General features: G+C 40.5%; 1 protein-coding gene across 8 annotated transcripts in view; it reads left to right on the top strand.

Moving 5' to 3' along the window:
- lingo2 (leucine rich repeat and Ig domain containing 2) overlaps window positions 1–3,594 on the top strand; it is a 197,827-nt gene extending 194,233 nt beyond the window's left edge. For all 8 annotated transcript variants that reach the window (XM_071457480.1, XM_071457479.1, XM_071457478.1 and 5 more), the window contains one exon: window positions 653–3,594. In XM_071457480.1, the coding sequence (XP_071313581.1) occupies window positions 665–2,506 (1,842 nt within the window). In that variant the 5' untranslated portion in view covers window positions 653–664 and the 3' untranslated portion in view covers window positions 2,507–3,594. The remainder of the gene's footprint in view (window positions 1–652) is intronic.
- The last annotated feature ends 12,055 nt before the right edge of the window (window positions 3,595–15,649 follow it).

The raw sequence follows: 15,649 nt of genomic DNA, 5'->3' as shown, positions 1-15,649 counted from the left end.
ATATCATCATTATGTACAAGAATCAGAGAAAGAAGGAGAATATGTGTGTGAAAATACAATATGTATAGGAGAGACGCGACATGTTTACTCAGTCACCCTGATCTGCAGATTTGCAGGAAACACGATCAGAGCTCTTCCTGTGGACAACAAAAAGTTATACACTGAGCTGCAAAAGTTACTCTTGGTACTCATTAAACAGTTGATTTGATTTGGGTGAAAATCAAACTAGCTGCCAACACTCACCAGGGAAGCATTTTAAGCAGCACTGTTGTGCCTTGATCAGTATCCCATGGATGAAGGGAAAACAAAGACAGCAGACAAATTTGAGGTGTGACTGAAAAAGTGAGAGAGAAAGAAATTATTTAATTCAAACACAAGGAGATGCCCATCTTAAATTTGGAGCCCAGCAGCTTTGTGTGCCTGTATTTGAATAAACAACAAGATGGACAGAGGATGGCAGAAATGAGATATTTGTGTGCGGCAAGGTCTATCCAGTCTGCTGTGACAAGAGCGGATGAATCAATTTTTCTCCACAGCAGGTTGAGTCCTGCCATGTTATTAAATTATTCTACTTGAACATAGCTACACCAAGGTCCATGCTGAGTGTTTTACTAACTTTTGTTTCTCTTTGTTCTTTTTTTTTCTCTTGCAGAACCGTGACAGAATGGTCGACTGTATGAGCAAAGTCATGCTGCACACGGTCGTCTCATGCAGGCAGCCATTCCTGGGACTGGCCCTCGTGGCTGTCTTTGTGGGTTCTACCCTGGGATGTCCCTCGCGCTGCGAGTGTTCGGCACAGAGCAAGGCAGTTGTCTGTCACCGCAAGCGCATGCCCACTATCCCGGACGGCATCCCAACAGAGACCAGGATCCTGGACCTGAGTAAGAACAAGCTGACAATGATCAATCCTGATGACTTTGTTGCCTTTCCTGGGCTGGAGGAACTTGACCTTAGTGGAAATATCATCAGTTATGTTGAGCCTGGAGCTTTCAATGCCCTGTTTAACATGCACTCGCTCAGTCTCAAGAGCAATCGTATCAAGCTCATTCCTCTGGGCGTCTTTGCAGGTTTAACAAATCTTACGCGACTGGATATAAGTGACAACAAGATTGTCATACTTCTGGATTACATGTTTCAGGACTTGCACAATCTAAAGTTTTTGGAAGTGGGTGACAACGATCTGGTTTACATTTCTCACCGTGCATTTAGTGGACTTTTAAGCCTGGAGATACTAACCTTAGAAAGATGCAACCTTACAGTTGTGCCCACTGAGGCCCTTTCCCACCTACATAACCTGGTCAGCCTCCATCTAAGATACCTCAGCATCAACACTTTGCATCCTTACTCATTCAAAAAGCTGTTCCGGCTGCGGCATTTGGAAATTGATAATTGGCCTTTGCTAGACCATGTGCCAGCCAATACACTGCATGGCCTAAACCTGACGATGCTGTTTATAACCAATACCAACTTGTCCTCCTTCCCTTACCAAGCCCTGAAGCATCTGCCCTACCTGACACACCTCAACCTGTCCTACAACCGCATAAGGCATATTGAAGGAGGGATGCTCATGGAGCTGGTCCGGCTGCGAGAGCTCCATCTGGTTGGTGCTCAGTTAACCACCATTGAACCGTATGCCTTCCAGGGCCTACGGGGGCTTAAAGTCCTTAATGTCTCTCACAATCGATTGGATACACTGGAAAAGGGTGTTTTTCAGTCCCCTGAGTCTCTGGAGGTTCTTCTGATTGACAACAACCCCTTAGTCTGCGACTGCCGTCTCATGTGGATCCTACAAAAAAGGCACTCCATCTTCTTTGGGGATTCGCAGCCGGAGTGCAGCACACCTGAGGGTATCCGCGGCAGGCCTTTTAAGGAGTTTAAGGAGACTCTTTTGTCTTATTATGTGACATGCACCAAGCCAAAAATTCGTGAGAATAAAACACAAACAATCACTGTGGATGAAGGCCAGCAGGCGATATTGCGCTGCAGTGCTGAGGGGACACCAAGACCCATTGTGTCCTGGTTGTCCCCACGCCGACGAGTTCTGACAAGTAGGAGCCATGGTAGAGTAACCGTCCACAACAATGGTACACTGGAGATCAAGTCAGCAGAGGTACAAGACAGCGGAGTGTACCTTTGCCTTGCATCAAACACCGCTGGGAATGACACCCTGATGACTTCATTGGCGGTGAAAAGTCTGGGATCGCTGTACGCTAACAGGACCCAGTACTACACAGATCCTAGCAATACCACTGCCAATGGGACGACCGGTGTGACCCTCGGTTTGGACCTAAAGACTATTCTGGTGTCAACAGCTATGGGTTGTTTTACGTTCCTGGGAGTGGTCTTGTTTTGTTTCCTGCTCCTTTTTGTTTGGAGCAGAGGCAAAGGAAAACATAAAAACAACATAGATGTTGAATATGTGCCTCGGTCAAAGTCCAATGGCACTAACGTTGACTCGGCAGAGGGACAAGCTGGTCCTCGTCGTTTTAACATGAAAATGATGTGACTTCTTTTCTAGATTCAAGATTCTGGATCGTGGAAATGCCCAAAGAACAATGTATTTTTTTGCAAATAGGATTACTGAACTTCCCAATGCAGGGAAAGTGGTAGTGAAATGATTTGGGGCATAACAAGATGAGCAGTACTTTAAATCACTGGATCTTTACAAAATGCGTGGATACTGTTTCAAATACCGATAAGCATAGTTGGACATCCTCTTACATAATTGCCAGTGGGCAACTTCTTCGACACGGATGAGGAGTGAAAAGTGTTGCCGTCAAGGGGACCTGAAGGGAATAGGTGTCATTTATCAGCTTTTTGAAATTTATATGCCCAAAAAAGAACCCTTCAGTTTTGGGTTGGATCTACAGACTCTGCTGAACCATGTACAGTACAAATTTGTATCTAAGCTATTAACCTACTTTGTTTAGTCTTGCGCCATGCTTAATCACTGAACAAATCAATGAAACAGACCATAATTTCCTATGTTCAATACTTTGCATATGTGTACGTAATGCTTCATTATGTACATGTATGTACATATTCATTCAAAAGAACTATTCATAGCAATATTCATGGGATGCATTAGCCAAAATTGATATAACCCCACTTTCAGCAAGAACATACTTCAGTTTCCATGGATTCAGTAAGGGCTTCTATGGGTGATTATCTGTCCCTGCTCCCCCAATTGACTCCTAGATATAAATAAATATATATTATTTATCAATGAAAATAGAAGAAAAAAAAAAGAAAAATGTTAAGCATTTTACAAAAATCAGTCTTCAAACACTGTTCAGGATCTAACACAACACTTGGATCATCATAAAGATGACCAAGTATTGGACCAAGTACCTACATGAACCACCTTTTTGTCCTATTTTTGTCTCTTCTTATTCCTTTAACTGTACCTTTGCTGGTTGGCAAACTACATGTGTCAATTTTACTACAGTGACATTTGCATCATTTTGCCCAGTAGGAAATTTGGACTTTGTTGTGGTAGTTCCTCATTTTGTTGTTGAATCACTTAGATTGTGAAAACTTCAAAAAGTAAAAGTAAAAAAATATGTATGTGAAATAAATGAAGATGTATTTGTACCAATGTGTCAAACATAAATGGTTATTTCATAATGAAATCTGTTTCTCTTCAGCCTCACAGTCTTCTTAAGAGGACAACTCTGCTGATGCTGATTCTGTTCCCATGAATACACCAGGTCTAGGCGTCACAAGTAAAGGTGCAATGTGTAAGATTTGGCCAGAATTTTAGTTTTAAATGTTAAAAAAAGACGAACACTAACAACACTATCACACGGTGTGTGAAAGAGCCACAGTAATGATGACCTCCGTCTCAATTGTATTGAGAGATCCACTGAAATTAGCGTGCTAACCAGCTAACCCTGTCTTGTAATACCACTTTGTGACGCTAGATGCTATGTGAGTCAGTGTAGCTTCTTCTACAGCTTGAAGTTACACTACTGCTCCCGACTAGCGATGTGGTTTTCCACGGTTGGAATCAGCTCTTGGTGAATAAAGAGATGTAGTTTAATGCCGAGCTCACAACTTTTCATAAATACCCATTTTCCACCAAAATTAGCAGGTATAAACTTTTTTGAACACGTGTAAACACACTAACAAAAGCCCACTGACCCCTTTTCCACTGCCAGTCAAGTTTGCCTTTCTGTTTGGACCGAGGACACACATGCAGTTACAGAGGACACACAGCTCACTTAGACGTGTCAGAGTGCAGCAGAGCCGCAGTCTTTCTGGTTCAACAGCACCATGCTGGACAGGTGACAGGCCTGTGTCTGTGTGCTCTGAGAGACGTTACAGCAGAAGTGGCAGAAAATAGCAGGTTCAACTGGGTGTTGTGTTTACATCAATGCTGATCGGAGCCAGAGTAGAATTTAGCCAATTTTTGCCCGGCTGTTCCCCAGCTAGTTACGTCAGTAACTTATTTTATAACTAATGAGATTGTATGGATCCAGTAGACCAAGTGAATGCACGTCGACCGGTTCACCATATTGTAACCATTTTATATTATTGTTATGAGATTAGGCAGGATTGAGCAGGGGAGGAGGGGGCGGAGAAGTGAAATGCAGCCATCTATGGATGTGGAGCAAGTAGCATGATTTTACACATTGTACCTTTAAATCTATAATGATCTTACACAAATGCTGTTGAACCACCACCCATGCCAATTTTCACATAATGATTTTGCTTCTTTTTTTTGGCTCGCTGATAGTGGCTTGGGCCTATCAGCTGACCTACAGACCCAGGTGTATTAAGTGCTCATGCGTAGCCACATTGAGTGTTGTCTTTGTTTAGTTGCTGTTGGACTGAGGGCCTAGACATGTTTTCTCTGCTTGTATTGTGTTGAAAACTGTGAAGCCGACTACCTCCAGATAGTTTCTTTCCAGACCAACAATAAAACTTCTTCGATTAACATAATTTTGACAGATACCAAAAGAGCAAGTGTGGTCAGAATTTAGGTGATACAATACAATCACTGGAGCTTAGTGTGTGGTCATATGCCTTTTAAAATGGTCCAGGTTTGCAATGTATGTTTCCTGCAACAATTTTCAGTGTATACAAAACATATGCATAGATAAAAATAAATATATAAAGGATCTGCAAAGTGAGAGCTTTTAATAAGGTGCAGCAACTAACATTTTGGCATAAAGCATGTGTTCATCAGAGTCAGAAGAGGCAGTGGTGACAGCTGTCGTTTCTGTTGAGGCACCAGTTTGAGCTTTATGTTGGCTGATGTATGAAGACTTTACCTTTAAAAAAAAATATGTAGTTTTTGATTATGAAGCTTTAAAAAAAAAAAAAAAAAAAAACTGAAAAATTTGTAGATTGTTCAACAGTCCATTGCCAGGTTACCTATTGAAGTTTTCTATGAGGAACTACCAGTAAGAGAAAACAAGTTTTTAAGAAAATATATAATCTCGAGTTAGTGCTAATGTAGAGCTTCATTACCTGCATCATTGTTCCTTGGATTTTTCCTCAAACTTAATTGTGCAGCTATAAAACTGAAATGTATTTAAACTAAAGTATATAACTGTTCTGCTTCAACTGCTGATAAACATGTTATGATCCAAAGATACAGTTATATATATTAAGAAACACTTGCTAAAGGACTGTAGAGAAGATATACAGTAATTGGTTTCTGCTGACATGAACTACTGAACCTATTTGTATGACACATAAGAAATGAAGGGTTTCTTTTCCACATTTCTTTTTCTTTTTTTCCAAAGCATGTATCTCTTGTGCTGTCCCTCATTTGTGCCATCTCATTAGGAGCCACGGAGTATGTTTGGTTTCTGAGCCTGCAGTCCCCTGGGCTGCTTCAGAAATCAGAGCACCAAATGCGACAGCTCCTCCAAAAATACAAAAGAAACAAGGTTAACTTTGTAGGCCAGTGATGCCCACAACCATTTAGTCAAATTACATGAAAAATGTTTTCCTCGCTGAACCTGTGAGCACGAATTTGCATGCCTGCACAAATGAGGCTTCTAAAGTAGAACCTCCTTTCTCCCCTCTTGTTTAATGAGGTCTGCTAGAAGGACATTCATATACATAGGGTCCATATACTGTATGTCTTAAATCGCATTCAAACAAATATTCTGCCAACCATGTGGTACAGTAGCGATATAAATGTCAACCTTTGTTTTTATTGTTGGGAGCCTGGCATTTATGATGGGAGAGAGTTATTAAATTGGCATCCATGTATATGCAAAAACATACACACTTACCAAAGACAAGTAATAATTTCATGTAATGGTTACTTCACCAACATGTTTCTGTGGTAATCCAGACATGTCTCAAAAGAAACCTGACAGCTGGAGTTGACTGACATTATCCTGGAACCAAGGTATGTACAAAAAACTGTTTTTGTGTCTCCATGGTGATATGCAGTATAATCCTTTTGTATTAGGCAGACCTCTTTATCCTAATTGACTGCATTTTGATTGGATCGGTGCATTTGGATTGCATCTGAAAAGCTGTTAGCGCTGCGTGGATGTTTGTCCCCCTCTTATCAGTTATTGACTGATCTGACCAGTCATATTTTCAGGGTAATTAGCGAGGATAATTTTGCAAAACAGATGGGAGTCTACAGGCCTAAAATGCCTGATGCAGTGTCTATTAAAATAGATCAGTTCCTGGCTCACACTGTACAGGAAAGATTTCAAAGACTGACATTACCATTCTCAATCAATCAAATAGATTATGCACTTCAGTCATCTAGATTGAATATGACAGACTGTTTTGTGAAAGGTCAGACACTTCAAAATTTTGCTAAATTTCATGAGTAACCACGTATGGCTGCATCATGTAAAAAAGTTTTCCATCCTTGGGCTTCATAGAAAGCAGCCATTGTTACTGAAGTGATGGCATCGTACATTCATAGCTTCCTGAAGCAGTTTGCTATGCTATAAAGAACAAGTTTCAAGCTTGTGGTTGCCAAAATTTTTCTGCCCTGAAACACAAATGTCAGAAAAATTATAAAACATTAAGAGCAGAGTCTCCACATCACACAGCAAAGGCTGTGTATTTATAATTATTACCTGTTATGTCGTTACTAAAGTGAGAGAGAGAGAGAGAGAGAATCATGAGACAAGATTCGTCATGATCTGTCCGATTCAGCTCAACAAATTGCGATGATTGATTAAAGGTCCCCTGTGGAGTTTTCTTGTAAACAAACAAGAGTTATATTTACATTCAGTGTTACTCACCAAAACAGGACTGTGTGTATCCTTGAGGTTTAACAAACATGATGAATGCACTTCCTCCTGGTCTGGGAAACACTGGTATATGTTGTCATTTATTTATTCATTTATTTATTTATTTATTTATTTTCACAAAGCGCCATAAACAAAATGTCAACCTCTTGGTGCCGCTAGACAGGGCATTACCAGACATCCTCTGGTACCTGACAGATCTTGAATATCTAGTATTGTATATTTGTATTTGTATAGTATATTCAATCAGTATTTGTTTGTTGTTTCAGTTGTCAGTGCTGGAACAGCCAACACGTTGCATCCATTGGACCATGCAGCTCATGTGGATAAAAACAGAAAAGCTGCTGACATAGTATTTCTACAGCAGTCATAGTAGTGAAGCATCATCTACTGTAGCGCACCCAAAGAATCAAGAATATAAAATGAACAAAGTGCACCCCTACACACACACCCACTCCAACATCACACGAATATGGTAGATTGGCTGTGAATGAATGAATAAGCTGAAATAACTGTCAGCTATGGGTGAGGAGGGCTTGTGTTTGTCTCCTCTGTACTCTGTGTAAATAGACATATCTGCAAACACAACTCCCAGGAATAAAAAAAAAACAAATCCACATTTGTTCGTTGAAATCCCTATAGTTTTGAAATTACACACCACATTTTTGATAGATTTCCAAGCCCCACAGTCCGCGGAGCCCAAGCAACACATAAAAGATCATATAGACCTGCAACTCAAGTGAGAAAAAGAGCCTGAAAAACGGGAGCTGTGTGGTTTTACTTTGACGAGAGAATGGAGCTGGTTGTAGCTGAAGTCTGGGGCAGATGTTAGCCGGCAGGTTTTGGCTGTGTGTGCTTTCATTAGGTTTAGCTCTCATACTCTCCCCGGTGACAGGCTGGGCTGCCAAATGAGCTCCCATGTGAGTCGACTCCAGTTCCAACCCGACGTCCAAAAATTGTGGCTGGCTGCAAAAGAGGAAGACATCCATGCGCTGCTATGCATTTTCTACTCACATTCAAGCATTCACCAACACGAAACAAAACGCATTCTTCTCGTGAAAGGAAACACAATGCTTAAATTCGTTGGCACATTTGAAAAAGGCATCCACACACACTCACTGCTTCCTGCACATTGCATCATTGTTGATCTGTGAGTTAAGGCAGCTTCTTTTGTCTTCGCTCACAAAACAAAGGTAGATTTATGGAATTGAAAAAGACTTATTCCCTTCTTTTTAAATATAAAGCTCTCCCACACTGCAAGTCGGCGGTGAAAAACGTCTGGGTGGATAATAGAGGGGAAAACATTATTAGCAACAAAAACCCCTTCACAATTCACACTGAATGTTCTCCTGTAAGCCAGCAGTCGATATTTCTTTGTTAGCGTGTTGCTGCATTCTGTAATTATGTTTTTGCCCTTTCTGGGAAACACGGTCATGAAAGAAGAAATGTGAGGAGGGAAATTGAATTCTTTGCCTATGTAATTGTTTAATGATGAATGGACCCATAAATTGGAGCAAAGAGACAGAAAGTTTTACATTCTCCCCCTCCAGAAGTGAAAGCAATATGTCCTCTCTGTGAAATAAAATAATTATTTATCCTGCTTACGCTGTTGAAATGACACCATCGTCCCCAAGTATGAATTTTATATACAGCATTTTATTACCAGCAGTATATTTTGATGATTTATTAAACCATGTGAATACCTAAAAGTCACAGCTGAAACCTAAAGTAGAGCAGATGAGATCATATGTAGAGGTGTGGGCAGGTGTCTTCTGGTGACTTCAGCCCTTCAAGAGACAGTCTCTCACATTCATTCTCATATATGCTTAAATGTCACATGAACATTTATCGACTGAGTTTTTCAGAGGAAAGTGCAATATAGATAATTGGTCTTTCTTTGGTTCTTACAGTGCAGCTGGTGCAGCTGAGAGGCGTATCATGCTTTGAATACCTTCACAATGATTTAATTAGAACATGGATTCAGCCAGACACTCTCTGTGGAACCAAGGTAATTAAAAAGGGGCCTTAAAAAAAGTCCATGTTCACGTTTCATGATATCACATAAAGCTGATACTCTGAAGCAGGAACACCAGACCAAGCAAATTAAAATGAGGGTAAAAAAAGAAAAAAGAAAAACTAGAGGAAAGGAATATGTTGTGACATAAAGACAGGTAGTCTATCCAGTTATAGATTAATAACTAGCTCTTGTTACAGTTAATTAATCTGAAATTAATCACCATCTTCACATCCAGGACAAGGTAATATGTATCAGATAAAGCTAATGAAAACCCAAGAGACTGATAAAAAAATAAAATGTGTTAATGTCATCACACTGTTAACAAACCAGTTCTTGTATTAGTAGCTGTCACCTGCTCTACAGGATAATATTCCCTGACCTGCCTGACTGTCACATCCCCTTGACCAGCTTCCGTCTGAGTGATGGACCGCTTTGCTGCAGCAAGAAGTTTTTTTTAGCGTCTAACATCGTGTCAAACCTTTCTCTGCAGCTACATTTATTCTATTTTTGTCTGCTGACTTCTCACAGTAGGGCCAGTTCTGCATTGTGAATTTCTGCCTTCTTACTCTTGGGTGAAACTTATGTGACTTGTGAATTTTTAGAGTGTTGTTTATGCCAATGATCCAATTTCATGAACTGGTGGCATTCATCCGGATGAAAAGAGCAATTTACAGCAATTTGTGCAGCTACATCTAACTTGGAACCTGGGTTCCCAGGGGTCCTTGATATCCTTGAAAGTTTGTGATTTTAAGAGATAAATCAAGGCCTTGAAAGATATAGTTTGTGCAAAAATAGAAATTGATTTCTGTGAACTTCTGTTAAGCCTGCTAGTTCTCATTATAACAGTAAGAAACCTTGATCTGTGTCTCAAACTACTACACTAGAGACCAGACTTCACACTCAGTCCAATCTGTGGTTAGATTTAGGCAACAAAAGCATCATGGTTTCAGTTTGGTGTTAATAATCACACTGTCTCCAAAGTCACTGTGAACTTTTTCTGTATTAAACCAGAACACAGTCTTTTTCTAACCTTAACCGGGGGATTACTGTAAGATCAGATATTTTGACTAAAAACAAATACGTTGTCTCTGAATGTTTTAACCACAGATAACCATGTTAATACGAAACACAATCTGCAAACGGAAATTGTTTACTTTAAAAGATATTTGCTGTTACAAATTTGTTGTGTAGAAAATTAATTTCTGGGAGACAGGGCCGGTTTAATCTTATCATTAATTTAGAGATAGCACAGTTTTCATCAAAGTCAAGCCAAAGATACAAGTAAACAGTGGAAAAGTGGCGTGTTTTCATACTGGCTCGTGCAAATTCCGGCAAACAGTTAAAAATGTTTCAACCTGATCAAAAGAATTTTGCTTTTCCCAAAACTTTATGAGTCCAATTCATTAATACACAGAGACAAGAAGAAAATAACAAAGAGTTCCCACACGGGCACACCACACACACACGCTGCACAGGGACACCACCCACACGTGAAGCTGTTGCTAGCTGGTGCAGCTAAAGTCTGTGCAAGCAGTGCACTGTGTGTTTGGGGCAAAAAAACATTTGCTGCAAAAATGCTTTACCAGTCAAATAATAAAGACGGGGAAAATAGCTTTGTGTTCACACTTCAGTCTGAGCCACTTTCTAAGCTGTATATCAAAGTATCATCAGATATAGATGTTGGAAACACAATCCCAGCAAGAACTCCATCCTCATACTTCCCTGCCCATTTTTTTTTCTTCTGCATAACACATCTCTTTCCCTTTTTAAATTTTTTTCCTCAATCTCTGCCACATACTGCACACTGCATTGAAGCTCTGACTCCCTGCTGTGCTACTTCCATCAAAAGACATAGTCACACTTTGGCTTTTGTGCCGCTGCCTTGTCCTCGCTGAGCAGATGCTACCTAGGCCATTATCCACTCTCCAACCTTGAAGAATCCACCAACAAAAGCCAACGGTTAAAGCAAACAGATTTTTTAACAACAACATTCTGGTCACCTTAAAGGAACTCCACACATAAGTCATCAGCTCCTACTCTTTGCACTCTGTACCCCTCCCACACACTATAGCCTCCCCAATCCAGTGGGATGTGGTGAGGCTTCCCTTCCACTTTTCTCATCCTATACTTTCAATAGATGCCTTGGGATGTTTTAAATCACAGCTTACTGCTTTAACTTGGCTGCTAAAGTGGATTCTAGCGTTTTGATATCATTAGTAGACCATTATCATTGCCCCTGCATTAGTCAAGATCGACTACTTTGCAATGTACCTTACCTTACTTACCTTCTCCTTCCTCTATATTAGTATTGTTAGTCACTTTCAAATGTAATGGCTTAATACATATAGAAATAATTTTAAACCTTTGACTGAGTCCTCATTTCACCTTGCCATTCATGATTACAAATTTATTACACTTGTTTAGGAGACACTTTTGTCCAAAACAGCTTCCAGTGATGGGAACAAGAGCTGCATTTTGTCTCACAGTTTTGAAAGAAAATAAGATACTAATAAGTACTAGAATGATGTGTAGATGCTGAAACGGTGGGTTGCAGCCTGCAGCAGCAGAAGGGCACTGACTCTGCTGTTCTGACCTAAGGTGGGAGTTCATGCAATCACTGTGGGGCCAGAGGAGAGACGAGTCTTGACCGAGATGGGTGACCACAGGGTCCTGTGAGTGATGGGCAGGCAATCATTTAGAAGCAGAGAGGCACAGTGGTTCAGCTGGAGTGTGGAGTTTAACTGTAGCTTGGAGTAGGAAGGAGCAGATCCCTACAGTGCCCAGTTACCCAGCACCAGAGTCTTAAACTGGATGCAAACTGCAACAGGGAGCCAATGTAGCGCTGCCAGAGAAATTGGGAATGCCACTTAACCTCTACAAAAGTCCGGTGGTAAATGTGGGGGCTGCAGTAGGGAGTTACAGGACTGTATTCGAGCACCTGGACAGGTTATTTACCTACAGAGGAGACGGTTAGTCCTCCAGGAGCCAGATGCATACACACAAAAATCATGCATACACCTTTTCCCACACATAAACTGTTGATAATAGAAGAATGTGCAGTGACAAAGCGAGCACTTAAGCCATACTTGATATGAAGTGGTGAACATGAACTATAAGGTGAGAGACGTAACCTTAGTAGTAGTAGTTTTTTTTTTTTTAGGATGTTTGCCACTTTGTCTCTATTATTTGTACTTTTTGGCTACTCCCACCTCCCCACACACCCTTATTACCTCTGACTCAGATCCATGATGGCTCAGGTGGTGCAGAGTCTCCAGCACCGCTGCTGCTGCTGCTGCCCACCATCACTTCCTGATGATCACAATCAGTGACCTTTATGGCCACATCCAGCACCTTTAAGTGGCAAGTTACTCCTTCAACCCCTGACTTCCACCATATTTAAGCCACACACAGAAGTGTATAGTGCTGTTTGAAAAAACTGCCCAAGCTTTTCCCCTGACGTAGAATATGAATGAGACAGTCGTTTGATTTTGAAAAAAGGTGTTTGGTTTCTGATATTAGTTGTGTGTTTCAGTGTTCAGAGGTACAGTAAATAGACAAACAAACTGTTTATTTTCCCTGTCTTTTGGAATTGAATCAGAGTGAATGAGTTTGACAAAGAAACCGATTCCCAAATATCTTCAGTTGTGGCACATTGAGTCTAAAAAACTCTTGTTTGTTTAAAGTTATGAAACTGATGGCTTTCACAGAAAAAATTCTACCATTACATTTTTTTTTTGTTCTTTAAACTCAGCACACCATCATGACTCAGATTGATCCTGCAGTTGTGGAGACTATAGTAACCATGGAGCATAGATGATAACCTGAGGCTATTTAATGCGCACACACACACGCACACACACAAGTAGCATCAACTGGGGAGCCAGTGTTTTTCTCTCTCATTCTCGCTCTCTAACACACAACCACAGACACACACTGTGACACACCACAGAGATCGCCAAAGGAAATGGCACCGAGGAGTCTTGAACAAATAACAGAATAAGAAAACACAAAAATATTTATTGTCATGTGTGTTTGGTGTATAACTTTGTTTGGTTTGTACAAGGTGCTCAAGTTATCTATGTCTGCACTAGAAAAACAGACATTAATTCGGTCCAGTTATTGATGACTGACAGTCTGTGTCTTCGTACAAAATTTTGTATTAAATATTCAGTGAAGAAGGTTTACCATTGTGGGAAAGCTGGGGCAGGTCATGTGGTGCAGACAAAATAGGAAAAGAAAAAGTTAACATATCATAGTAAACGTAAAAAAAAATGTCCTTAATATATCCAAATATCCAATTACATATATATTGTTAATAACAGTTGTTGTTAAACCTCAGATATACAGTGTGATTTTAGTGCATTTGAAAGCAGAGTCTTGTGAAACATGCAGTGAGGCTAATATGACTCATGAATCAGGCTTGTTGACAAAAGCGTGCTCCGCAGGAAGGACTAGTTGTGCAGCTTGCAGGGTGACAGGAACCCCGGCCCGACATATATCCAACCTCCTGACAAATAAATGAGACTTGAATTTTCCAACTGCGGAAAATAAACCAGACTGTGCTGACGTTTTTGAATTGATTGCACTGAAAATGAGCTGATCCCACCTGTGCCGCAGAGAGATAAGATTTACGGTGAACACAGGTCTGGTCAGTAGCACTTGGCTCTTTTCCCATGTAAAATGAATACAGCTGGGAAGAATAATACAATTTTATCCGGTTGTTTCATCTCCTCCCGTTTCCAGATTCTAGTGGGAGCCGCTCATTTAGTCTGTGAGATGAAGTTATTTTCTCGTGCTATTGTGTGAGAGGCCACCTGAGTTCAGATACGCCGGAACAGGCAATGTCACAACTCTCAGCAAGAGAAGATCAAAGCCACACCTCTGGGCTTTGTTATGTATTGAGTTAACTTCCTACGCTCACGATACATCTCTCTCCCTCAGCTCTTACCCCTTTTGGCGAAAGAGTGAATTAAACCCGACTTGTGTCATCATACGCAATCCTTCTTCATTTGTGAATGCGTCAGGGCCAGTTGTTACTGCACTGTGAGCTGAAACCAAGCAACCCTGCTTGCTTCACGGCGCGTCGTACCACCGGGGCCGTCGCTCAGTTTTCAAGGTCCCTGACAACAACGCCTCTTTGTAGCGATGGATTTGCCACGCTGGTAGCAGGAGGAGGAAGAAGAAGCAAAGCAAAAGCAAAGATGTGTTGGTACGTGATGTGTGACCTGAAGGTCAGATTATTGTTAACATCAATTATTATTGGTTACACCATTTCTTCTACATATGCTTCTCTTTGATTGATTCAGCTTTCCTGACATAAAGGAGGAAACTGCATCATTCCGGCAGAGAAAAAGATCCCACATGTCCGATGCAAAGATGAACAACAATCCACCTGAAAGTCACATCACTGTCAGTTGCTTCAGAAACATGAACATATTTTTCGACGCTAATACGTTTTAACCACATTTGTCAGTAAACAAGTTTTGAATGTTCACATAATATATAATCAAAATGTGTTCAATGCTGCACCCTCTACAGTTAAGCTGCTGTTCAGCTGCCTCATTAACTTAAACTGGAGCAAGTTTGTCACATCTGTTCAACACCATATGTACAGTTATTTTCCCAGACACTCTGGATATTAATGATTTCTATTTATCAGGGAAATTGATACATTTTTTAAAAGTATTTGCACATTTTGCTGCACATTTATCGAGTCCACAAACACAGACTCTGGATCAAAGTCACTGTAACAGCTGCAGTAAGTATCAGTCACGATGTTCTGCATATGATGACAGGGATATAGAGGAATCAGGGTCAATAAAAGAGAAATCACTAAAACTGTGGATTTAATCTGATATAGTGAGAGCATGACCTGCTGTTCATCAGGGGTCTCATGTGGCTATAAAATGTCTTTTGCAGCAGACACAGTTCAGATCTCATGGTGATTCACGATCCTGCCACAGGTGGTGCGACCAGGGGATTACTTCAATGACACGCACCTGAGTCTGATCCTTGATGCGTTGGCATCTGATCAAAAGTCAGTTTGGGCTGAAAACTGTGTTTTTGTTTTAATGGAAAAGATGGAATGGAAAAAAACGCGCACACACACACACACACACACACAAGGGAGCATTTGACTGGGTTGAGAGATATAATTCACAAATCTGAGACAAAATTGGATTCAAACCTCAACATTATGCACAGATGAAATATTACTGCACTGTATATTATGTTTAGACTGAAAGCAAATTTTGTTTGGAAAATCCTAGATGAAGTTAGAAGTTTAGATTGTTTTCAGTTAAAAATTTCAGAATATAGAAAAGTAAACTTATCTGTGTTCACCTCGATTAAAGGTGAAAATATTTATAAAATCTGGTTTAAAGAATACTGTTCA

This window comes from Trachinotus anak, unplaced genomic scaffold, assembly GCF_046630095.1.
Source record: "Trachinotus anak isolate AG129_WGS33_773 ecotype Australia unplaced genomic scaffold, CSIRO_AGI_Tana_v1 ptg000021l, whole genome shotgun sequence".
In the NCBI taxonomy this organism is placed as follows: Eukaryota; Metazoa; Chordata; class Actinopteri; order Carangiformes; family Carangidae; genus Trachinotus; species Trachinotus anak.
The sequence above is the reverse complement of the archived record's forward strand: the minus strand, read 5'-3'. Positions and strand labels throughout refer to the sequence as shown.